Below are 26921 nucleotides of genomic sequence, written 5' to 3'. Positions count from 1 at the left end.
AACAGATGTGCTGTCACATCTGTTTGCTGTTCCATTTATAAATCTCAGGCAGAGTAGATTTAGCACAATTCTTAAGGGCCCTAGGATTTTCAGGATGGTAAATGAACACTGGTTCCAGCTTACAGTCACCAGCTGCATTAGCTCCTAATAAGAGAGTCATCTGAGGCTCTGATGCCAGGCATTGACTTCTCCCTACCTCTGGAAGTCCTAGATGGCACCTTCTTCCAATATATGGTTATCTTGTCTACACTGAAAATCTGTTTAGTCTAGCCACCTTCATTAATTATCTTAGCTAAATCTTCTGGGTAACTTGCTGCTTCACCTTGCATTTTTATGTTATGGAGATGGCTTCTTTCCTTAAACTTCATGAACCTCTGCTAGCTTTAGACTTTTCTTCTACAGCTTCTTTACCTCAACCTTCATAAAACTGAAGAGAGTTAGGGCTTTGCTCTTAAGTAGGTTTTGGCTTAAGAGAATTTTGTGGCTAGTTTGAGCTTCTATATAGGCCACTCAAGCCTCCTCCAGATCAGTAATAAAGCTGTTTCACAAGAGATCAAGCTTTTTGCTTATCTCAGCTTTTTCCATGATTTCCTCATAAAGCTTAATCATTTTTAGCTTCTGACTTAAAATGAGAGACATGGGACTCTCCCTTTCACTTGAACACTTAGAGGCCACTGTAGGATTATTAACTGGTCTAATCTCAGTATTGTTATGTCTCAGGGTATAGGGAGGCCTAAGGAGAAGGACAGAGACAGGGGAATGGCCAGTTGGTGGAGCAGTCAGAAAACACCCATGTATTAAGTTTGCCATCTTACCTGGGTGCAGTCACGGTGCCTCAAAACAACTATAATAGTAACATCAAAGAACACTGACCACAGATCACCATAACTAATATAATAATAAAAAACTTTAAAATATTATGAAAATTAGCAAAATGTGATAGAGACATAAAGTCAGCAAATGCTGTTGGAAAAATGGCATCACTATACTTGCTCAATACAGGGCTTCCACAAACCTTCAATTAATAAAAAAATCGCAGTTATCTATGAAGTGAAATAAAGCATGCCATGCTTCTATCGAAATTATAGAAAGAACTGTTAATATTCGACAATAAAAAAGAGTAGAAGATCTGCATCAACAACTCACCAAAGACGACATACAGATGGTAAATAAAAATATAAAAAGATGCTCAAATTCATATGTCATTAGGGAACTGTAAATTAAAACAAGATACCACTAAGAACAGCTAAAATCCAAGGCAATGACAACATTCAATATTGGCAAGGATGTAGATCAACAGGAACCTTCTCATCTGTTGCTCAGAATGCAAAAATGGTATAGCCACATTTTTCCACTTCCAGAAAACAGGCAGTTTTTCACAAAACTAAACATACTCTATGATCCAGCAATCATGCTCCTTGGTATTTCCCCAAATGAGTTGGAAGCTTATGTCCACATAAAATCTGCACAATGAATGTTTACAGAAGCTTTATTCATAACTGTCAAATCACAGAACCAACCGAGATGTTCTTTCAAAGGTGAATAGGTAAACAAATCTTGGCACATGCATATAATGGAATATTATTTAGTGGTAAAAAGAAATGAGCTATTAGGCCATGAAAAGTCATCGCAATTGCTAAGTAAAAGAAGCCAATCTGAAAGGACTATGTACTATACGGTTCCAACTCTATGATATTCTGGAAAAGGCATAACTACAGAGACAGTAAAAAAATCAGTGATTGCCAGGAGTGTGAGGTGGTAAGGAGCACAGGGGAATTTTAAAGCAGTAAAACTATTATGTATGATAATGTAATGGAAGATACATGTTGCTATATACCTGTCAAAACATGTATAGTATACAACGCAAAGAGTGAACTCTAATCTAAACTATAGACTTTAGTTAATAATAATGGAAGGACTATAAAGAATTATCATCTGCATAATTTTAGGTAATTTGGCTAAGAGAACACTCCTTACAATACTCCAAAGATTATGCGTTCTCCTGACTCTAGTCATTAGTTTTATCTTTTTTTATGGGAATCAGGCATTTTTTAAAATTATAGTAAAACATAATAGAAAAATAACATTTACTATTTTAATCTTTTTTTTTAAAGTGAGAGAGCCAGAGAACAAGTGAGAGGGAAAGAGAGAGAAAACGTCAAGCGGGCTCCACATCCAGCACAAAGCTTGATGCAGAGTTCAATCTCATGACCCTGACTGAGATCATGACCTGAGTGGAAATCAAGAGTAGGATGCTTAACTGACTGAGCCACCCAGGTGCCCTATTTTGATCATTTTTAAGTTCATGTTTTTATATGTAATAGATCATAAGTTACTACTTACTGTTTCCTCCGGAGATTACTTTGGCTTGATAAAAATGTAGCAAAAATGAACCTCCTCTAAAATAGTGAGTGTGTGAGTTAAGAAGTTCCAGCGTAACAGGAACCAACTTGGGAAATCTGTACTGCTGAGCTGCAGAGGTTGTTTCTCTGGGTTAACCCAGTGAACAGGGAGCAGAATCAGATAACTATCTTTGAAGAGTATCATGAGTGCCAGTGCCAGGAAATCCTGCATAATAATAACCCAGGGTGTCACACTATGAAAGACTGAAGAGTCCTTTTGGAAACAGGAAGTTGGATTTCAAAAAATCAGGGCACAGTTTAGAAGAGATGATCAGTTTCCATACTCCCAGGAAAAAATGAATGACTAGCTCAGGGAAATTCTGTGGAATAATTCTAAATTCCAAAGAAAGCAGTTTAAAATAAAAATTGAAGAAGAGATCGCCATTCAGACAAAAAGAACCTACTTCCCCTGCATCTGAAGAACTAAATGGCAGCTAAGACTAGAAGGAAGAATAGCATACTAAGAGACAAGAAAAAAATGACCCAGAAGTATTTGGTTAAAGAAGACAGTAAGTAGCCAAATAAGGCACAGGAAGTGAGTTGCAGGTTAGAGACAAAATAATAAGGCTGGTCAAGACAAATGAAATAATGTCTGATTATAAACAATAACTGCAAATTATCTATTAAGTATTTAATCTGTATATCAAGATGAACATTTACATCAACTCTAGACATTTGGCTATCCAGGTGTTAATATCACTCTGGAAGATACATGAAAATAGATGCCTATATAATACCTGGATCCTCTAAGGAACAATGAAAAACAGATTCTATTACTGGCAGTGGAATGTATTCTAATTTAAAAGTTTTCTTAATCTGCATCTTGATAGCAATGACAAAATAAAGGATTTATGATAACTGCTACAAAAAGTAAACTTTCAGTCTAAAGTACAGTGCACACTAGCTAAAGCTGTCCTAGAGATGTCCTACAGATGATTCATCTGAAGGAGGTGGTAAGAGCTCCAGTGGGGATGAGCAATAGGACAGTAGAAAATAGTCTCCTGTACTCCACCTAGATTTTTTCTTCTTCTTTGAAAAAAACTTGTCAAACTCCAGTGCAATAATCAAAGAAATGGTTTCAGATGCTACTATGTTCAAAATTGAGGTAGGCCATGCAGGAAAACAAATGATGACTAAAACATAGTCTTTACGCTCTAATTGGTTAAAACAGGGAAAAAATAGACAAAAATAACCATTTCTTAAAAGAAAGGAAAGCACAGGAGAGCCACAGATAGTTCTCTATACATGCTCAAAGCATCTGCGGGGCAGAGTAGAAGAAGCCATCAGGAGGATACAAGGAGCTGCAGGTGCATTCATGCTATCCCAGTTTGCAAGCCTGCCCTACACCCTGGGCACTGGGTCTGTGGTGGTGGTGGGGGGCAGACCTAGGATGAGGTCAGGGAGTTCAGGAGGCACTGTCAGAGTGGATACTTAAAGAACAAGGTCTCACAAATGTTAAATCTGCAGCAATCCATCAAGCTTCTTTCACTGCCTTATGTTATCAGATAGGCGAATCATAGGTACACAAAAAGCAAATACACTGAAAGCTCACCATTTTTTTTTGTCTCAAATCCCAGGAATTAAGTTCAGGTGTTATTTTTTTCCCCGATTTTCTGTGACTTTTCACATTTTTTCTAGGAGAAGGGCTTTTATCACAAATGGCAGTATTCACATCTTTTGACAGTATGTATTTCTTCCTATAGATCAGAGATTCTTCAACTGTCTTATTTAGGAGAACCGATTTAAAAGTAGTTTCAGATTCAATATGCCAATCCCTTTGCTTGGTGTTTTCAGTATTTTTCTGCTCTGAATGTTTAAGATTATTTAGTCGTTGTTGAGTGTCTCTTTTGCAAACTCCCACTTCTGCTTTCTCTATTTTGTTTTGCTGTGTTGTTTTTTTCTTATATTGCACCTTTTCTGTTTCTTCAGAATTATCCTCAGATATTGACGAGGATGACTTTTGTTTCATACGCTTTTGGTTGATAATACCTAGTGGAAAAATAAAAAAAATCAATGCTTATTAAATTAATAAACCAGTAATACATATACTTGTTAAAATCAAAGATATTTATTAGACATTTCAGGAAATGAGTATTTCTCTGAGCTACTATTATATACCGAGAAAACCATATTTCACCTTGACTGAATGTGTCTCCTGATGAAGCACCTGCTCTTTGGCTATTACATAGATTAATATTTGTTACAGGTGTCCAGCATGACCATTTGGAGGGCATTTTATTTCCACAGATATTGTCCAAAACACCAGGTAACCTAGAAAATAAAATAACTTGCTTAATGTACTATAAAACATTAGTTTTATATGTTTGATTTCTATGATTTCTGAATCATTTCTATGATTTCTGACATGAGGCCTTGATTTTTTATTTAGTCAATATTTATTGAATGCAATTTATTATTAGTCAAGTATGAAAATATTTATGTAAGTCATTATGAAAGTTAAAATTTACTATGTAATTGATCAGATTAAAAACTATTATTAAAAATGTTTCTTTTAAATTTATTACATTTATGTAAAAACAATATTAATATATATTAACTGATAGTTTTCTTCATACTTACACAGGTTTTTTTCTTTTTCCTACTGCCTGGCAATCAGAATCAATATCCTGCAGATCACCTAAATAAAAACAAAAATTATAGCACTTTCAATTTTTACCCTGTGCAGTTGGCAGGGTAAAATGGGAGTTGGTAGAGAAATTAGTCAAGATTCACATATTAGGATGCAGAGACTGATCTTCTTGGAAATAGAGGCTGTATTCTATTTCCTCATAACCTCTAAGTTTCTTTCTAAAGCCAAACACATTCATTATAAATCTTTCTTTTTCAAATCAATGAAAGCCAGTGAAGTTAAAGGAAATATGAAGTGTATATATATTTTTAAGAGAAAGTAAAATTCAACCAAAAAGGTACTTACTAATATTTTGGTTTGGGAATTCAGTGTCCTTACTTTCTGTCTTCTCTACAACTTTAGCAGTTTCAATATGCTATAACACATAGGAGACATGGTAACGTAAATTTAAATCAAGGCATTAAACGAAAACAACTTAAAAGTCAAGAGTATTGAAGTTTAAAACCTTTAAAATAATTTGCCTTGCTATTAAAAGTTGGGTAGCATGTCTGTTGTTTCATAAAGGTTATGCCCATTCCAGAATACTGCTTGCTTATCCTAAAACACAAGAAAATGATTTTCACTGCAGACAAGGCAGGTCCCATCCACAGCTAGTCAGTCATTCCATTCTCACTTGTAACTGACAATTTCTAGAGTCGCTGTGGCACATCTCCTACTGAAGCTGATTGCACAGCCTGCATCTATTCTGTCATTTCACTAACATACACACAAGAGTTGGGAATTCTAGAATATTTAACGATTCTGTAAAGTTTTGGCCACTGAACAGGTAACCTGTTGCCGCCACTAAGCTTCCCTCTTTTCACAGCCACAGATAACACACGTACCCAGATCCAATAACAATCTGCCAATGCTTTCAGAAACATATGCCCTCCAGGCTAAGAACCTGCGCCCTACCCAGTGTCTTCCCTACTTGGTCTGGCCAGTGGGTATCTCCCAGTGTGTGTGTGTGGGAGCCACAAGGAAGTGTGCAGGTACATGTTGATATCACAATGACAGAAGGGCTCCCCTGACAGGAACAAGCAAGCACAAGCCTGGAATGGCCACCATCCCACCACACTCAGGACCACGTCACACCACTGAACAACAGTGCCCTGATAAGGAACACTTAGCTGCATAATGTGAACAGTTACTTTTGACTCTTTTTAAAAGTATCTTCAACTCTTGCACCATTCATCCTTTGGCCACATAACCATTTCATTTTTTCAAATCCACCAATTCTTTTTTACTGTAACAACAAAGCTGCTAAGCTTTGTTGGAGAAAATGACGTATATTTCTTCCTGAACTGATGCCATAATAAAATTCAGTCTTAAATTGAAAGGGCCTTCAATCTTGCCTAACACCTTTACTTATTCTTCATTACCCTTTACTTATCCCTATTATCTCATAGCAGCTGTTTCAAGTCTTTACATGGCCCTGAGCCCTTTACTTCAGCATATCACCAAGACAAATTCACCATGTTCCCGCCTCACACTTTAGAGAAAACAAAAGCTATTAGGTGTTTCTTACCTATAAACTTATCTGTATCTCAGGCTACCTCCTCTATCTCTTCAGGAAATAACTTTCTCTTAGCTATTCTCTGCTCTGTCCCTTCGACTACCTGAATGAATGCCCTTCTCCTTGATGTCCATTTGATTAACCTTTATCGACCCTTCAAAAATATCAACTCACTTTCCATCTCTTTAAAGAGCATCCCCTGGTCTTCACCCTCCCCTCCAGCTCTGGTGTTCGGCACCTTCCCCTCCCCTAGGTTCCTACTGTATCCTATAAGTACAATCTGGGAGCATTTATACAATATTATAATTATCTTATTAATCTGCCTAATTTCCACACTAGACTTTGAGATAATTAAGGACAAAGACCACTTGTATTTTACATTTCTAGAAGACACTAACTTGTATAATTAAACAGTGATGTCAAGTCCATTTCTCCTACTGAATATACAAATCAGTTATACTGAATGGATATTCCTAAATTTTACTGTTAGCACAATAAATGAGTCTTGTCAGAAGGAACTGACTTTAAGGAACAATAAACATATTTAATGGTGATACTTTAAACAAAGTGAGGCACTCACTGCTTACAAAAGAAGTTAGCTCAATCTGTATTTCTACAAAAACTTAATAAAATTAATTTTTAAAAATGTTTTCAAAGTAAAGTTACTTTGTCTGTATTATCTCCACTATTTCTTTCTTCAGATGGTCTAGATATAAGAGATACGGCATTGCCCACTTGACCTTCCGACATTTTAGGAGTAACGGGTTTTTCTGCAGAACTCGTCATTTGCAGCGGTGGTTTAGTTCTTCCTCTTCGGGGTGCTGCTAACAAGGAGGACAGAGGACTGCTGTATTTATAGGGCTTCTAAAATTACATACTGCGATTCTTGAGATGAAGAAGATACTTTTCAGGTGAAGAAGGTAAAAAATGGAGGTGCAAGGATGGGTCCCAGGTTTCTGGTTTAAATGAGTAAGTAGATACAGATGCCATTTACCAAGGTAAGAAATGGACAAAACATTGGCAGGGAGGATGGAAAGATGAATTTATTGTGAAGCCTACTGGACATGAGACAACTGCCCAGTAGGCAACTGGATTAGGGGAACAGAAGGTCACATTTAAATTGTCATAAAGGCCAAATAAGACTGTGTTTTATAGCAGCTAGCATATAGCATTTTTTTTTTATTTGTATTTAGCCCTTAGTATGTATCAGGCACTGCCTAAATATTTCACAATATTCCTTATTGAATAAAGAGTTTTTATTTAGTCTTCTAAACAACTTGAGATAGACACTTTAGTTCCATTTTATAAAAAGAAAACTGGTTCTACACTTATCTGGGGGATAATCTATACCAAGTATACATCTGGGGGTGGAGAAATAAGCCCATGCGTCCTGATTAATTCAATGTTTTATCCACTATGTGGCAGCTGACTCCCACTTAAATTGTAATAAATTATTAATGCTGTGTATTAATACTTTAAATAATGTTTATATGTTAATAACCAATATACCTTTCTAAAAAATTTGAAATTTCTTGACAAGTAGAAGACATCTGTGGTTCATATCTTAATTTCTATGTTCCCAACTTATCACCTAGGTAAATTATGCCCAAATATCTGAATTTAAAAATGCCTGTTTTAAAAATATAATGTTAATTAGAAGTCTTTTAAGACTACAAAACTTACAGGTATTGGTTAAAAGTATTGGACTTCTCACAGTGTATCTATCTGCACCAGGAACAATCATTGATGCTTCAGACATTTTTCTTTTGCCAGGAGTAATTACCTTAAACCACAAGAAGAAGCCACAGTAAACACACATTCTATCATCTTCTCCATAACATTTTACTCTATCTGCACACAAAATATAAATGGTATGTTTTTAAAGATTTTATTCATTTACTTCAGAGACAGACAGAGAGAGTGAGCATGAGCAGGGGGAGGAGCAGAGAGAGAGGGATAAGCAGATTCCATACTGAGCACAGACCCCCATGTGCGGGTCTCGATCCCAGGATCGATCACTACCTGGGCCAAAAATCAAGCTTTGGATGTTCAATGACTGTGCCCTGCAGGCACCTCTGATACATGATATTTTATAAACAACATGATATCCATAAATTTCTGTTTTTTTTAGGCTGACATAAGATATTTTACCCTAATATTTGGTATTAAATAGGCAGCCAAAACATTCCTTATTTCATTTTTAATTTTTTTAGATTTTTATTTATTTATTCATGAGAGACACAGAGAGAGAGGGAGAGACATAGGCAGATGGAGAAGCAGGCTCCATGCAGGGAGCCCAATGTGGGACTTGATCCCGGGACTCCAGGATCACCCAGGCATCCCAGGAATGTTGTTTTAAAAAGTATTTATAGTGTATCCAGACAAATGAAATACAGCCCCCTTATAAACAAGCTGCAAATATTTTACTGATAGTATATCTACAACCAATGGCTCAGTTTCTTATTCTATTTCAGTGTATGATGTTTGGATATATATTTATGTAAATGTGTGAATGCTTTCATAATGTTTGGCATTCTTCAAAAATCCCACACATTTTTAAAACTATATTAATATTCTGTGAAGGCTAAAGTAACCTTAGAGTAAAAAGTGGCTACAGGAATTCAGAGACTCAGCAGCATATGAGCTAGTGGTTCCAGTAAAGATGTGCATTTCCTAATTTTATTCAAGAGATGAACAGAAGCAGACAGGCAGAGGCTGGGGCTACAGGGACAGGAGTTTCAGAGGACCCCATGGAAGGGTATAGATGATGACAAACTGTAGAGGCAGAAGAGCGCTGTTTTTCAAAAGGCATCTGTCCCTAAGACTAAGAAAAAAATACTGCAGGAGTTTTTAATAGGTCTGTAAATGGGGTGTGGAGGAAAGGTGGAAAGGAGAGGAAAATGGGGAATTCTATGATTAACCAGAAAACAAACTACCAAACCAATGGATTAGTCAAGAAATGACAGTTCCTAGTGGCATAGTGAATGGGACTTGGAAAATTACCTATTCATATAAATGCTTCAATCCTAAACAAAAGCACAGTGAGTATTTAATGACAGTGCACTGTTTCTCAGAGATCTTCTCTAGAGTTTATGACTCAATAAATTAAAGGTGGGAGTCCTAAGAATCAGAATTTTAAATAAGTACTCAATTTATGATTCTGATATAAAGACATAGAAAATGGCTTTTATAATTTGTCTAAGGAAAACAGAAGATGGCATTTTTCACTTAATTAAGGATACAAGACTAATGAGGTAAAAAATATTAACATCAATATGCCAAAATGTGTGGAAGAGCCTATGAAAGTAGTTACAGTTGCCTAAAGGTGAGAGATTAGTAAAAATAAAAATAGGAAAACGTCCATGAAGAAAAGTGAAAATTAAGCAAGACTCGCAAATGTAAGGGCACTTGAAATGAGGAAGGGTAAAAAAAAGGACAAACAGACACCAAAGTATAGAGCAAGAATGAGTGTGACATAAAAGGAGGCAGGAAAGCAATGAGCCTCACTAAAGTGGTGAGTACATAGAATAAAATGAACTTGTACAAGGTCTCAGAATTGAGTCAAAATGTAGATGCAGGTCCCCAAATTTTCTGAGCAGAAGAATGTGATTCTGGGACTAAGAAAAACCAGCAGAAGGTATACCACATAGGGGAGTTCACAGTGTCAAAGACCAAGGAGGAGGTTATTGTACTGAGCTGGGTATGCTAAAATGAATAAGGGCTGGGGAACCTGGGTAGCTCAGTGGTTGGGCGTCTGCCTTTGGCTCAGGTTGTGAATCTGGAGTCCTGGGATCGAGTCTTGCATCAGGCTCCCCATAGGGAGCCTGCTTCTCCCTCTGCCAGTGTCTCTGCCTCTCTGTCTCCTATGAATAAATAAATCTTTTATTTTTATTTATTTTTTATATATTTATGATACTCATAGAGACAGAGAGAGAGAGAGGCAGAGACACAGGCAGAGGGAGAAGCAGGCTCCATGCGCCGGGAGCCCGATGTGACTCGATCCCGGGTCTCCAGGATCGCGCCCTGGGCCAAAGGCAGGCGCCAAACCGCTGCGCCACCCAGGGATCCCCTAAATAAATCTTTTTTAAAAAGTAAAATAAAATGAGCAAGGGTGAAGGGAATGAGGAAAGGATGTGAGAGGTACTAGGAAAGGGCCATCACTAGTACCTTGGTCCTAGGTATGAGGAGAGAGGAGGTGGGAATCAGGATACCATTGGAAAATTAATGTTAGCATTATTGAATTTTGAATGCAGATACAAGTTTGAAGCAAAAGATAAAAGAGTTTGAGGTTAGACTTCAGGAAAAGAAGAGACATTCAAAAGGAAAACATTCAAAGAATAAGTGGAGACTTTGCTGCAAGCACTTTGAAAACAGCCTTTTAAGGGAGAAGGCATGGAGATGTTCAGGAGGCTGAGTCAAGCTTTCAGAGCAAATCTACATTTAGGATGTGGGGAGAAAAAGTATCTTTAATGTAGTAACAGAAGTAGGAAGAGAACTAAAATGCTAACAGAAACCAAAAAAGGAGAGGACATTAAGACGGGGCTGTTAGCAATGTCAAGTGTCACAACAAGATTAGAAGGCTGAGAAATGGTTCTTTTGAATGTGCCTAAAGGAGAGCCTCCACAGAGCAGGAAGAGGAGGAAAAAGAATTAACACTTAGCTTTCTTTCCTTGTACAAATAAAGAGAACGTTTCACATTATAGATTTGTATTCTATATCACAGCCAAAAGCAAATAGAGGACAGGATAAATACAAAACATGGTACTTTTTTTTTTTTTTTACATATTTCTAACTTGGAATTTACAAGTGTATACTATACCTGTCCTAACCCTCTTACCTCTAAACATAAACACAGTTGCTAAAACACTATCTTTCATTTGCGTTTGTAAAAGGCAGGGGAAAATACTCTGACATGTTATTGATGAAGGCCATTAAGGTAACTTCTATATACTTTTTCTATTAATTGTATGTAGCAATGATTTGATCTATGCTGTTTTATAAACAACTATTTTGACACCAAATTTACCTCCAGCTGACTATTCTTTCCATCCACTTGACTACTGTTTTTGATGTTTTTTGGAGGTTTTGCATCTTCCTTTTGGGAGTTAGGTTTTTCTTTCAAAGTAATGAGTTCCTCTTCAATGGGTGAGGTTTGACTTTCTGGCACTAGAATCTGTTGGAGAATATGGAAAAAAGTATTTCAAACTGCAAACCACAAAAAGTTCTCAAAACACTGATGTCTTAATAAAGTACCCATTCATCCATACTTAAAAAGTCAATTCTTTCTGTTTCCTATGTACTTAATCCTACAAAATGACCCAACAAAAATCATCCACATCTTCAAATGTCAACAGACATAAAACAAACTTTGGAATTAGTGCCAGGACAGATACTTCTAATTTTTAAACTTATCAAAAGGGTATTTGTAACTATCTTTTGTACTAAAATAAATGATCATTAATGACATGTTTTAAAAAATCATATATCTTAATAGGGCACTATAAGTTGAGACTATTTTTTTAAATATTCACCTTTCAAGTATTTAAGGTTCAATTTAGCTCAGTGATAAAAATCCAGAAGTCTGACACATACCTGTGATCCACTTGCATCAAAAAGTATATGTACAGATGTTTTGGCAACTGAAATGCCTTGTTTTCTGGTAAATTCCTAAAATCAAATTAATTAAAAGTGATGTCATTTTCTCCCAGTTCTTTCCAAGTTAATGCAATTATTTACTGTTTCCTTTCAAAACTGCCAAATTATCTCAAATCATTATTTTGTATATATAAATACCCTTCTCCACAAACACAGTCTCTATTTTTCTTTACCATAAATCTACCATGAACTGAATGTGTCCCTCTCAAATGCATATACTGAAACCTAACCCCCAAAGAGATGATATTAGGAGGTGGGACCTCTGGGAGGCAATTGGGTCATCAGGGCAGGACCCTTGTGAGTGAGATCAGTGCCTTTATAAAATGAAGGCTCCCTCATGTCTTCTACCATGTGAAGATAGAGTGAAAAGACAGCCACTGTGAACCAGGAAGAGGGCCCTCACCAGAAAATAAGCCTGCTGGTACCCTGCTCTTGGACTTCTAGCCTCCAGAACTATGGGAAATAAGTGGAAATAATAAATGGAAACGAAAGAAGGAAGGAAGGAAGGAAGGAAGGAAGGAAGGAAGGAAGGAAGGAAGGAAGGAAGTGAAGGAGGGAGGAAGGGAGGGAAAGAAGGCAGGCAGGCATAAAGGAAGGAAGGGAAGGAAAGGAAGGAAAGAAGAAAGGAAGGGAAGGAAGGAAGGTAGGCTTGTCATTTAAGCCACCCAGTCTACAGTATTTTGTTACATCAGCCTGAACAAAGACTTGCACTACCCAAACTTGTCAACAGAATAGCTCCCTGAAACATAACATGAATCATCACCTTACTGATTCATGATGTCTTCCCTGGTCTTAGAAAGCATCTTCTCTAAATTTTGCCTCCAAGGCCATTTCAAGACCCATCTGCATAGACTTTCCTTCAAATTTGACTTTTAATGAGCATGTTCTCTTTTCAACTTCTATATTTCATTTTTGCTATGCCCTTCATTCCCCTCTTCTGAGGTAGATTCTGTAATTCTCACAATGTTTAATAATTTAAAAACATGGCCTTATCTCAACTCACTTTTTAAACTATCAGGAAGTCATTATATGTTCCGAATACTTCAGCTTTTTTTGTCATCTGAGATTCTAACAGGTGTCTCAAGGTTATTGCTAACAATCTGATGGTTATTCCACAATACAAATTTAAAGAACTAAAAATCAACATGTCATTTTAAGAATTCTAGGGGAAAAAGTCAATGAAACTTATAGTCCCAAGTAACTTAAACTTTCCATAATTATGGAAAAGTATTAAAAAGAATTTTATGAAAATAAATATTAAAAAGAATTTAAACACTTACCCTATATTTACTTGCGCCAAAAATTTTTCGTGTCACATTAGTGATTTCTAATGATGCATCAAAATACAAAAGCAATTCTTTCCCTTCTCTTTTACTAATTTTTATGATGTTTTTCAGAATAATGGTCAGTAGCTTCTTCGATTCTCTCACTATACACAAACAAATCATATTGATTAGTTTATATTCATTTCTACGATACCACTCTATAGGTATAAGAAAATCATGTAGCATATCAATTAAATTGAAATGAAATAACATTAGCTTTTAGGATTTAACAATCAATTCCAGTACCAACTAGTTATGTAAACAAATCAATTCAATTCACTTTTCACAGTCTTAGTTCCTGATCTATAAATTATAAGTTGATACAATAACTACTGAGCTAAAGCTCTAAATACACTCTAGACACTAACAGGTTCTTAATAAATATTCCTAAAACACATCCAAGAAAACTATTTGCTTAATTTAAAACAGGCAAAGAAAATAACTTTAGTTCCAAAAATAACTATATTTCTAGGCATAAGCATATATGCCAACATTTCTATTAAACCCAACTTCAAAAACCTTGAGTGCCAAGAAACTGAAGAATCAGTGCAATTCCTCTATAAATTAAATGATCCACTGAAAATACTGTGCATGTCAGTTTAAGAGGTATTCACCTCCCTTCTTCCAAAATTCACCAAAGAATCACATGACATCCAATTACTGTGCCTATATTATGGACTAAAGGCCACTATGGCCCTGTCCTACTTCTGATGGTGCTCCTGTTGACTGCCAAGTTGCCACACCTGCCACCAATGTATATTTTTGGGTGAGAGGAAAACATCCTGATGGAGATGGAGCATACCAACTAGAAAAATTTGTCTCTACATCAGGGAAAGCTTTGCTGGCTACTTTATGACCTAACCTATAGGACAAATGTCCCTATTAGCTATAAAATTCTGATTTCTATGAGGTTTACTCAAGCAGATTATGTGTTATTTGTTTTTGCAACTATATGGTATGAAGAACTTCCACAGTAATATCCTTTGATGGTAATAAGAATTATTAATAGCTTGAAGATAGTGGTGATAGTTTCTAACTCAAAAGAGTGCTGGTGGCTTTATTTTGGGGAAAAAAAGTTGTATATTTCAACATTAACAGTTTTCAGGCTTTAGAGATGAAAGTCTGGGTGACTTTGAAGACAATAATATTTTGAATTCTGATGATGAATATTAGAAAATATATAATTCTTATGGATATCTTTTGCTGATTATTATATCACTCTAATTTCTTCCTACAGCTTACTATGAACTTACAATAAATACAATATTTGCTTCACAGCTCACATAAACATGGTATTAGAATTACTTCAAATATTGCTGAATGCTTTGTACCATTTGTACAAAGTATTCTCCACATATATTGTGACTATATAAGAATTTATTGATATTTGTTATATTTTATTATGGGCTTTGTTGAAATTTCTGGTATTTCCTTTAACTGCCTGTACTATATCATGGCTTGCTTTTAATCAGCAATATTACTGAGGTACTAGAAAAAGTTATTTTGTTGCCTGCTAAAAAAGCCAAGTGTTTTGGGGTGCCTGGGTGGCTCAGTTGAGCATCCAACTCTTGGTTTTGGCTCAGGTCATGATCTTGGGGTTGTGAGATTGAGCCCTGTGATGGCTTCTGCATGCAGTGCAGAGTCTGCTTGTGACTTTCTCTTCCTCTCCCCCTTCCCATTTCTGTGTGCTTGCATGAACACACTCTCTTTAAATAAAATTCAAAAAAAATCTATTTATAGATAAACATATTTTATGAGATTCTAGTACACTATATGAATATAATAATGTTTTCTCCTGTGAAGGCACTCAGAACATTTTAAGATTGTCCATGGAGCCTTTATTTTATAAATTCTTACATATTCTATAAAAAAAGAGTCTAACTGCCTGCACTCCCTCATGCTGCTGCTTCCCTATTCCCCCAGTCTGCAACTACTGAAATTCTTTTTCACTAGAAATATTCATTGATTTTTTATATTCCCCAAATAAAAAATAGTGAAAGGGAATAAAGGGGAAAGGAGAAAAAATAAGTGGGAAATATCAGAAAGGAAGACAGAACATGAAAGACTCCTAACTCTGGGAAACGAACTAGGGGTGGTGGAAGGGGAGGTGGGCGGGGGGTGGGGGTGACTGGGTGACGGGCACTGAGGTGGGCACTTGATGGGATGAGCACTGGGTGTTATTCTATATGTTGACAAATTGAACACCAATAAAAAATAAATTTATTTAAAAAAAGGAAATATTCATTGATTTTCAGGTTCCACTTTTTTTAGTATCATGAGTGCCATTTGTGTAAAAATTCAGATATTGCCTGTTCCATATACAGATTACCACTTTACTACAAGGGATATTAAAGGATACACATGAACATCCAGGTGAAGAGATACACAGTGTAAGGTCTGGAAGGGTCAGGAGCACAGGAGCTCCAGTTTAGGGTGCACTACCCTCCTGGCATGAAGATTCATTCTTATTCACCAACCAGGAATCTTAAAAAAAAAAAACCCTTTTAATCTATACATAAAGAACTTAATTTTTTATAAAACGGTCCTCATAAAATTAGGATGAGATATATATTTGAAAATAAATCTTAAAAATCAACTTCAGGTTATGCTATTAAAACAATGAAAATAACTTTTTTCCCGCCAATTACAAGCAATTACATTTGGCAAGATGCAAAAGACAGAGCTTTGTTAGGAAGTGGAGGCAGTGATTAGTGTGAAAATAAAGGGGAGAAAAGAAATTTTAAAAATGTTAAGAGAACGTGGAAAATGATTAGTTGAGGGAGAGGAAACAAGCAAGAATGGCTCCTGTACTGGTAGACCTGGAAGATTATCATACTGTTTGTCAAAACAGGAGATAAAGGAGGACTATCTAGCTTAATTGAGAAATTAGGAAAATAGATTCAAAAATGAAAGTGCAGGCAACAGCATCAAATGTGAGGGAAGGGTCAGTATAAGGACTCAAAGTTTGCATACTGATATGAATAATAAAGTTAACTATTACTCTGATATCTAAAATTTCAGTGGAGTGGGATGGAAAACAGAACACAGTAAGAGCAGAACTGAAAAGCAGAAGAAAAAAATGATTTAGTAAAAATTCTCTCTCAAAATTGGCTATGAATGGAAAAAGAATGAGATGAATAGAGGAAGATGAAGATCCAAGTAGGCTTTTTGTTTTAAAATGCAATAGCACAGGTACCACAAACATATACGAGGTTTTAAAAAAAAGATGGAAAAGTTAAAAAATGAGGGGCTCCTGGCAGGCTCGGTCAGTGGATCTTGATCTAGGAATTGTGGGTTCCAGCCCCACACTGGGTGTAGAGATTAAAGAAAATAAAATCTTAAAAAAAAAAAAAAACACATGGGAGAAAACACCATGCTAAATGAAAAAAAGACAGTCACAAAAGATGTACACTGTATGGTTCCACTTAAAATAGTCAAATTCTCAGAAGAAAAATGTAGAATGGTGGTTACCAGGGGCTGAGTGGGTGGAGAAAAAAGTTGTTTAATGGGTCTAGAGTTACAATTTGGCAAGATGACAAAGATTCTGGAGATCTGTTTCACAGTAATGTGAATACACTTAACTCTACTGAACTTATACACTTAAAATTAGTTAAGGTAACAAATTTTATGTTGTATTTATTTTTCTTGACCAAAATTTTAAAAATTGGAGAAACTCAGTGAAGAGGTACATGTAAAATTTCTGTGCTATTTTGGCAAGTTTTCTGTAATCTAAAACTATTCTAAAATTAAAAAATTAACTTAAAAAAAGACCCAAGTCAAACTTCCAGAGATGAAAAATATAATAGCAGAGGTAAACATTATACAGAATAGGATCAGAGGCAGATTAGAAACTGCTAAAGAAAATATTAATGATCATGAAATACAGCAAAGGTATTCAAATACAAAAGGGGGGGGGGATCTGGGTTGGATGGAATAGAGAAACCACAGAATCAGTGAGCTGTGGGAAAACTTCAGGTAGCTTAGTGTATGTATAATCAGTCCCCAGAGGAGAGGAGAAGAACAAACCAGCAGAAAAAATATTTGAAGAATACTGGATGAAAACTTTAAATTTGATGAAAACTATGAACCCGCAGAACAAATAAGCTCAATGAACCTAAAGAACAAACAACATGAAGAAAATCACACTAAAACAGTGTGATGAAATTATTTAAAACTAGTGATGAAGACAAAAATCTTAAAAGCAGCCAGGTTTTAAAAAGATTTTAAATAAAATGGAACAAACTAGAAAATGACAGTAGATTTCTCATCAGAAACAACACAAGACAGGAAGACAGAAGACAGTAGAATAACATCTTTAAAGTAAACTAAACTAAAACAATAGGCAATCTAAAATTTGACATATATCAAAAGTACTTTTCAAAAATGAAAACAAAAGATTTTTCTGATCTATAAAAACTAAAAGAACTCATCACCAGCATATTGTGCTACAGGACATATTAGAGAAGTCTTAAAAGGAAAACAGGAGCTGGTAGAAATCTGAATCCACACAAAGGAAAACCAAACACTGGACATGCCAAATGTGTAGGTAAATACAAGATACATTTTAATCCACTTTTAAAATCTCTTTAGAAGCTAATTGGCTGCATAAAGCCAAAATCATTACACCATATTGCAAGGTTTCTGACACAAGCAAAAGCAAAACAACAACAAACAAAAACCTTTTTCATACCTACTGACAGCAATGGCACAAAAGCCAGGAAAGCAAAAGTGGTAGTACACTGTTATAGGGATCCCGTGTTACATCTAAAAGGGTATAATATTCCTTGAATATATACACTATTAAGGATGAATAAAATAAACCCCAAATCAACCAGTGTTTTTTAATTAAAGAAGGTATAAGGCCAACAAATGAGATATAATAAAATTACTGAAAAAAACAATTAATACAAAAAAAAAAAAAAAAAAGAGAAAACCACACACGGCAGATGAAATGGCAGGCAGAGAAAACAGGAGATAAATGGTAAATTTAAAGCATATCACTAATCACATCAAATGCCATAATTAAAAGGCAGACATTGTCAAGTTATATTTAAAAAATAAGACCTCTAGTGTATGATGTCTACAAATAATCTACTTGAAATATATTGACAAAAATAAGTTAAAAATAAAGGAAAGAAAGATATGCCATGCCATAACTAACCAACAGAAAGCCTGAGACGATATCTTAATATGAAAGCACATTACAAACAATTTTACCATAGGAAGAGGATCATTTCATAATGACAAAGAGGTCAATTTAACATGAAAAGATTCTACTACATCTTTATACAACTAACAACAGAAAGTGAAAATACCTGAAGAAAAATTGATAAATCAAAGAATAGGAAAAAGTCTGTTGTATGTGACTTCAATACCACCTTCTCAGAAACTGATAGAACAAGTAGGCAATAGTGAGGCTATAGAAAACTGGAGTAACACTCTCAACCCAACCCTTCACCCAACAACAGAGGACCCATTCCTTTCAAGTGCATACAGAACTCTGACCAAGACAAACCATACGCCGGGTCATAAAGTAAGTGTCAATATATTTATTCATTTTTAAAAAGGTTTTATCTATCTGATAGAGAGCAAGCAAGAGAGCACAAGCAAGGAGAGCAGCAGGTAGAAAGAGGAGGAGAAGCAGACTCCCAGCTGAGCAGGGAGCCCAACAGAGGACTTGATCCCAGGACCTTGAGATCATGACCTTAACCAAAAGCAGATGCTTGACTGTCTGAGCCACCCAGGCACCCCAAGTGGCAATATATTTAAAAGGATTCTTAAATCATACAAAAGTACACTCTCTAACAACAATGAAATTGTTAGAAATCAATAACAAAGTTATCTCTAAAATCCCAAATATAGGGGCACCTGGGTGGCTCAGTGGTTGAGTGTCTGCCTTTGTGATCCCAGGATCCTGGAATCGAGTCGCACATTAGGCTCCCCACCAGGAGCCTGCTTCTCCCTCTGCCTGTGTCTCTGCCTCTGTGTCTCTCATAAATAAATACATAAAATCTTTAAAAATAAAATAAAATAAAATCCCAAATATATAGAATCTACATTAAAAATTTCTAAATAAACCTATGGATCAAGAAAGAAATCAAAAGAAAAACTTCAAAAGGATCAGATTAATGAAAATAGAAACACAACATATTGTAATTTTTGAGATGCTGCTAAGGAAGTACTTAGGAGGAGAATTTAAAGCTGTAAATTGCTCCATTAGAAGAATAAACAGTCTTTGATCAATGACCTCAGTTTCTACCCTGAGACATCAGAAACAGAAAAGCAAATTAAATCAAGCAGAAAAAAAAAGAAACAATAAACATAAGAGTAGAGATCAACTAAATTGAAAATAGAAAACAATAGAGAAAAATTAATGAAACCAAAGGTTGGTTCTTTGACAATACCAGTAAACTGATATTCCTCTCATCAGACTGATTAGGAAAAATATATATATAAGTATGAAACATCAGGAATGACAGAAAGGCCATCACAGCAGTCTACCATAAAGTTTTTATAGACAAACAAAAGAACAACTTTGTGACTTGGTAGTAGGCAAGAATTACTTAGGGCACACAAAGCAATAAGCACAAATGAAAAAACTGATCAGGGGATTTCAAATTTAAAGGCTTCTGCTCATTAAAGACATGACTAAGAAAATAAATAAGCAAGATGCAGATGGGGAGAAAATACACACAGAACATCTTTCTAAGGTTTGATACTGACAATATGAAAGAATTCAAACTTAAAAAAAAAAAAGTCCAGTAAAAAAAGGACAAAATATTTAAATGGATACTTCACAAAGGAATACATATGAATGGCCACCAAGCAAATGCAAAAGTGCATCACATATCCAGTCAACAGGAATATGCAATTAGAGACTATCATGAGATACCACTACATCCCCATTGAAATGACTCAAATAAAGCTTGATATCTGAATGTGTAGTGGTATCAGTCCGCCAAGTTGGAGGACTCTGCCAGCAGTGTTATACAGTTCCAGGTATAGACGTGCAGGAACGAGATGTGTGGATCTAATCAAACTAATAGAATAAAAGGGCAAGAGCCCTGAACATACTGACAATAAACTGACTGATCACATAGGTTTTTAGATTAGATAAAGAAAGTTCAGGAAGGAGTTGGGAAATTGACGGTGGGGGAAATGTGGATTCAGGGAATTCTGATGATACTGAACTATCAAATTTATGAATATGAATATGTTGACTTTTTTCATTAGTCTATTTTTTCCCAGAGCATACAACTGCTACTCCACGTGATAAGAATCCAGAGGAGAATGAGAGAAAACAAGTTTAGTACCTTCAATGCTGTATATCTGTACTTTATCCTCAGGCACAGTCACTGCTTCCCAATGATGGTCCTTAAATTTAAAAACAGGTTTGACTATAAATAAATCATTTATTCCTGCTTTAAATCATCTTTAAACATCATTTTTTAAATTATACAAATAAAGTTATTTAAGTATCACTAAGTAACCAGCTGATAGAACACATTTCTTGCTCCATCAATCGATTATGCAATATATTACACATGCCACATTTAATCTGTTCACATTTAAAAGGAAGAAACACTGATATAATTTCATAGTATAATGGTCTAATTTCCTGTTTTTGACCAAAAAAAGTAATTACTACCATTAATATATATTAGAGGATATGCTTTTTATTTTTTATTATTTTTTATAAATTTATTTTTTATTGGTGTTCAATCTGCCAATATATAGAATAACACCCAGTGCTCATCCCGTCAAGTGCCCACCTCAGTGCCCGTCACCCCAACCCCCGCCCACCTCCCCTTAATGGTCTCATTTGGGGAATATAAAAAATAGTGACAGGGAATAAAGGGGAGAGGATATCCTTTTTAAAAAATGTTACCAAATCCTGTCATGTATGCTTCTGAAATAGTGTGGTATCATATGCATTCCTCAATTCCACTGATTAACTGTCTTTACATTCAAACACTGAATGCATATGAAAAATCACTGAAAATATTTTCCCCTTCTCCTTTCCACATGTTTTCATTGAAAATCTGTGTAACTGGATAAAAAATAATACTGAATTCACACACACACACAAAAAGCTACAAGAAAAATTAGATATCATTCCTAAAAGATGAGATCCTAAAACCTTTTACTAATCTTGTGAGGAAAACAGATCTGCTTCTTTGGTTATTTAAGGACAATTCATTCTATAGGAATTCATCTGAATCCCCAATCCCTTTTCTAACTCTACTTCTTTGTCTGAATTGAAACCAGTCCATATGCTGAGGGCAGCACTACCATTACGGTGTCTCCGGTCAGGTTAATTCTCCCATATCTCAAAGCCTCAGGGTCCAGAGAAAAGGCCTGCTATCCTCTTCCCTGCCCCAAAGGTTTTAGCAGCTTCATATTTTCTAGGTATAAAAACACTCACTCCTTTGGGCACATGCAACCTGGCTGTTATCATGTATTAACTTCAAAGCGATGCTTCCTGGTTTACTGCCTTCCTTTTAAAAACATTTTTATGTTATGGAAATTTTCATATTATTTATTTTTTATTTTTTAACTTGATTAACATATAGTATATTACTAGTTTTGAGGTAGAGTTCAGTGATTCATCAGTTTTATAAAATACCCAGTGCTCACTACAGCTACAAACCCTCCTTCATGCCCATAACCCAGTTACCCCATCTCCCCCCCCCCACATCCCTTCCAGCGACCCTCAGTTTGTTTCCTATGATTAAGGGTCTCTTATGGTTTAACCTCTCTGATTTTGTCATTTTATTTTTCCGTCCCTTCCCCTATGATCCCCTGTTTTGATTCTTAAATTTCACATGAGTGAGATCACATGATAATTGTCTTTATTTCACTCAGCATAATACCCTCTAGTTCCATCCACATGGTTGCAAATGGCAAGATTTCATTTTTTGATGGCTGAGTAGTATTCCATTGTATATACAGACCACATCTTCTTAATCCTTTTATCTGTCAATGGACATCTGGGCTCTTTCCATAGTTTGGCCCTTGTGGACATTGCTGCTTTAAACACTGGGTGTAGGTACCCCTTCTGATCACTACCTTTCTATCTTTGGGGTAAATACTCAGTAGTGCAATTGCTGGGCAGGGTAGCTCCATTTTTAACTTTCTCAGGAACTTCCATACTGTTTTCCAGAGTGGCTGCATCAGCTTGCATTTCCACTAACAGTGTAAGAGGATTCCCCTTTCTCCAAATCCTCACCAACATTTGTTGTTTCCTAACTTGTTAATTTTACCCATTGTGACTGGTATGAGATAGTACCTCATTGTGGTTTTGATTTGTAGAGTTCCCTGATGCCGAGTGATGTTGAGCATTTTTTCTTGTGCCTAGTAGCCATTTGTATGTCTTCTTTGGGAAATGTCTGTTCATTTCTTCTGCCCATTTTTTGACTGGGTTATTTGTTCTTTGGGCATTGAGTTTGATAAGTTCTTTATAGATTTTGGATATCAGCCCTTTATCTGATAAGACATTTGCAAATATCTTCTCCCATTCTGTAGGTTGTCTTTTGCTATGTTTCCTTTGCTTTGCAAAAGATTTTTATCTTGATGAAGTCTTAATAGTTCATTCTTGCCTTCATTTCCCTTGCCTTTGGAGACTAGTAGGAAATTGCTGCGGCTGCGGTCAAAGAGGTTGCTGCCTGTGTTCTCATCTGGGGTTTTTGATTGATTACTGTCTCACATTTAGGTATTTCATCCATTTTGAGTCTATTTTTGTGTATGGTGTAAGGAAATGATCCAGTTTCGTTCTTCTGCATGTAGCTGTCCAATTTTCCCAACACCGTTTATTAAAGAGACTGTCCTTTTTCCAGGAGATATTCTTTCCTGCTTTGTCAAAGATTACCTGGCCATAGAGTCGAGAGTCTGTTTCTGGGGTCTCTATTCTGTTCCACTGATCTCTGCATCTGTTTTTGTGTCAGTGCTATACTGTCTTGATGAGGACAACTTTGTAACAGAGCTTGAAGTCTGGAATTATGATGCCACCAGCTTTGGTTTTCTCTTTCAACATTCCTTTGGTGAACCAAGAGTCTTTTGTGATTTCCATACAAATTTTAGTATTATTTGTTCCATAAGTGTTGATGGTATTTTGATAGGGATTGCATTGAACGTAGAGACTGCTCTGGATAGCAAGACATTTTAACAATATTTGTTCTTCCAAACCATGAGCATGGAACGTTTTTTCCATTTCTTTGTGTCTTCCTGAATTTCTTTCACGAGTGTTCTACAGTTTTCAGAGTACAGATCCTTTACTTCTTTGGTTAGGTTTATTCCTAGGTATCTCATGTTTTTTTTTTTTTTTTTTTTTTGTGCAATTGTAAATGGGACTGATTCCTTAATTTCTCTTTCTTCTGTCTCATTGTACAGAAATACAACTGATTTCTATGCATTGATTTTATATCCTGCCAGTCTGTTGAATTTCTGTATGAGTTCTAACAATTTTGAGGTAGAGTCTTTCGGGTTTTCCACATAGAGTACACATCATCTGTGAAGAAAGGTTGACTTCCTTGCTGATTCAGATGCATTTTATTTTTTTTTTTTGTTGTTGTTGCCTGACTGCTGAGGCTAGGACTTCCTGTACTATGTTGAACAACCGTGGACATCCTTGTTGTATTCCTGACCTTAGGGGAAAAGCTGAGAGCTTTGAGAAGGATATTCACTGTGGGCTTTTTGTAAATGGCTTTTATGATATTGAGGTATGTTCCCGCTATTCCTACACTGTGGAGAGGTTTAATCAAGAAGGATGCTGTACTTTGTCAAATGCTTTTTCTGCATCTATTGAGAGGATCATATGGCTGGGAGGCAACTTTAAACGTCAGATTGAGTTATCAATTCTTTATCTCTATAAAGAAGCAGTATTTGTACTGAAATCTAAATGAGAAGAAATTATGATGCAAAGATTTGGAAGTTTCTAGGCAGAAGAATCAACAAGTAGAAAGATATGAAATGGGCATGATCTTTGTTAAAGAAATAGAATTAAGGTGTCTGGAACATAGTAAGCATAGAGAATGGTCTGAGATATGAGAAGAATAGCCAGGGACCAGATCATAAAGACCCTCATACACAATGCTAAAGAGACAAAAGAAGGATCTTAAGCAATACATGGAGAATGGCTTTTAGAAAAGTCAAGAGAATACAGGAGAATGTACTATGGAAATCCAGGAAAGAGAGGATTCTAAATCTATATTTTGGAGGAATCTCCTGCATTTCTAGGTCAGTTTCTGGCACATGGCAGGCATTTAACACTTATAATTGCATTTTATACTATTCCTACCATATATCATACTGTAATTGCTTATTTTCTCATTGAAATCATCCATTAGACCAAACTCAGTGAAGGCAGGGACTACATCAATCCTATTCTATCTTCTTCTCCTGAAATCAAAGACCATTCTTAAAGAAAACCCAGTTAAAAATATTCCTACAAACCCTGCTGGAATAAATACACTACTAAAAACTGTCATTGGCCCTGAGAAACAGTGCTAATACTTAGAACTAAATTTTAATAAAGCATTCTACAAAGGTGTTCTAAAATAAAAAGAAATAATGGTATATGGAAATCCTCAGGGGCATTTGCTTAATGTCTATCTATAGTTTACCTGGAACAAAAGTCAGGATTTTACAAGAGACAGACTAAGAAGTCTAGATTCTTATTAAAATATCAGTAACAACAATTAGATTAGAAAATGCAGATCAACTCTTAGTTGGATTTTAACAAAGTAACTATTTACTCCAGGCCAGAAGTATGCCCATGGACCAAATATTAAGTGGTAGCTATTTGGAAACAATGGCTCAAGAATTCTCAGATTAAACTAAGGCAGTAGGAAATATACCATCTGGCTGGAAGGTTTAAATATGGCTACAACATAGCACATAAAGAACTAAATCACTTCCAAATAGTACCATAAGAATTAATACCTCAGAATTTCGAAATGGAAAATTTTATGAATGGATAAAGACTACTCATCATTGTCTGTTAAAATATTTTTAAGGAGTACCTCTGCATTTGATTAACTGGTATCTCTTCTAGATTCCAGTTCACATGTTCATATGAATGTTAAATGTTAGATCACTAACCTGTAATTTATTTCTGAAAAATCTTAGATTTAAAAACTAGTATTAAAATCCAGCTTTAAAAAATAAATAATGAAATCTAGCATTAATTTTTCTGTTGCAATAAAACATTAGAAATAATCTTCATTTCTAATTAACTGAATGGGTTACCATGCTAATCAAAAGTATAGAGTTAATATTGAAATCTAGTAAAATAGCTAGAAAAATAAATATACAAAAAAATCCATGTTCTTAGATTAAAACATTGTATACATACACATATACGAACATAAAATGGTAGATGGAACTTACATCATTATCTCCGGCAATGTAGAATGACAGAGTCTGACTCCCAAGATTAAAATCTATCCAAAATTCCTCAAGTTTTTCATCTGAAGGTATTTGTAACTAATAAAACAAACATAAAAAACTACTATGTACTATGATTTTAAAAGTGACAACAGAAAATTATGACTATGTTATACTCATGGTTGTTTGTTTTTTTAAAAAGAAAAAAAGACAGCAAGAGGTGAACAAAGAGAAAGATCAAATAGAGCATTTAAACCAATTTAGAAACAATGAAAAGAAATGCTGCTTCATTATCTTACACAGAAACTAGCTAGCTCTAAGAAATCACAAAGATTCCAAGCGCAAAGTGCAAATAAAATGTTAGTTTGATTAATGAATGGTAAATCAATAATAGGTTTGACTTAAAGAAAAAAAGAAAATTTGAAGTACAACCTTCATATTTCAGTTATCCTTAGCTACAAATATATCACTTCATAAAATGTCTCTTAGACACAGAATACTAAACCTATATTTGTGATCAAATTATGACTATTTTTAATGTTCTTGTCAACTTGTAACTTGTAATTCACTTGACCTTGTATCAAAATTCATCCAATAACTAAAACATGTTAAATCTAAAACTTACCTCATATTTATCAAGAAATGCGGATAAACAAGGAAACGTAAAGACCCTAAAATAAAAAGTAGTCTGTGTTAGAGAAAAATTTAATAAGACTTCACAGTGTAATCTTGACTAACCATTGAAATCATGTCTAAGATCAAAAGGAAATCATGCTGTGATCTTAATGATTTAAATAAATTCATATCTCCTTCTTTATTACTTTTTAAAGTAAGAGTTTAATGGAAATTTGTTTCTATAGAAAAAGTATATTATTTTGGTGTCACTACTACTCAACCTCCCATTCTGACTACAATAACTGTACAACTTTACTTTTTATGCTATTTACTAGGAGTAAAAATTCCTAATTCAGTTTATTGTATTGACATAGTGGAATAAGTGGTGGAAGCTC

The 26921-nt window shown here is 35.3% G+C and overlaps 1 protein-coding gene across 27 annotated transcripts in view; it reads right to left on the bottom strand.

Annotated features, from left to right (window-relative positions):
• Positions 1-26921, bottom strand: part of SYCP2 (synaptonemal complex protein 2) — a 70222-nt gene that overhangs the window by 24740 nt on the left and 18561 nt on the right. For 17 of the 27 annotated variants that reach the window (XR_011996833.1, XR_011996832.1, XR_011996834.1 and 14 more), the window contains 12 exons: positions 26537-26582; positions 25915-26010; positions 20841-20901; positions 13483-13631; positions 12140-12214; positions 11574-11720; positions 8231-8330; positions 7214-7371; positions 5338-5407; positions 4983-5040; positions 4540-4673; positions 3955-4391 (listed from right to left, as the gene is read on the bottom strand). Coding sequence is in view for 16 of the 27 variants with exons in the window: in XM_072735460.1 (XP_072591561.1) it covers positions 3955-4391; positions 4540-4673; positions 4983-5040; positions 5338-5407; positions 7214-7371; positions 8231-8330; positions 11574-11720; positions 12140-12214; positions 13483-13631; positions 20841-20901; positions 25915-26010; positions 26537-26582 (1531 nt within the window). In the remaining 11 variants the exon portion in view is untranslated. Of the gene's footprint in view, positions 1-3954; positions 4392-4539; positions 4674-4982; positions 5041-5337; positions 5408-7213; positions 7372-8230; positions 8331-11573; positions 11721-12139; positions 12215-13482; positions 16012-20840; positions 20902-25914; positions 26011-26536; positions 26583-26921 lie in introns of those variants that run through there. The other 10 variants (XR_011996838.1, XM_072735472.1, XM_072735473.1 and 7 more) reach the window with 4 other exon arrangements.

This window comes from Vulpes vulpes, chromosome 14 (assembly GCF_048418805.1).
Source record: "Vulpes vulpes isolate BD-2025 chromosome 14, VulVul3, whole genome shotgun sequence".
NCBI classification, from domain to species: domain Eukaryota; kingdom Metazoa; phylum Chordata; class Mammalia; order Carnivora; family Canidae; genus Vulpes; species Vulpes vulpes.
The sequence above is the reverse complement of the archived record's forward strand: the minus strand, read 5'-3'. Positions and strand labels throughout refer to the sequence as shown.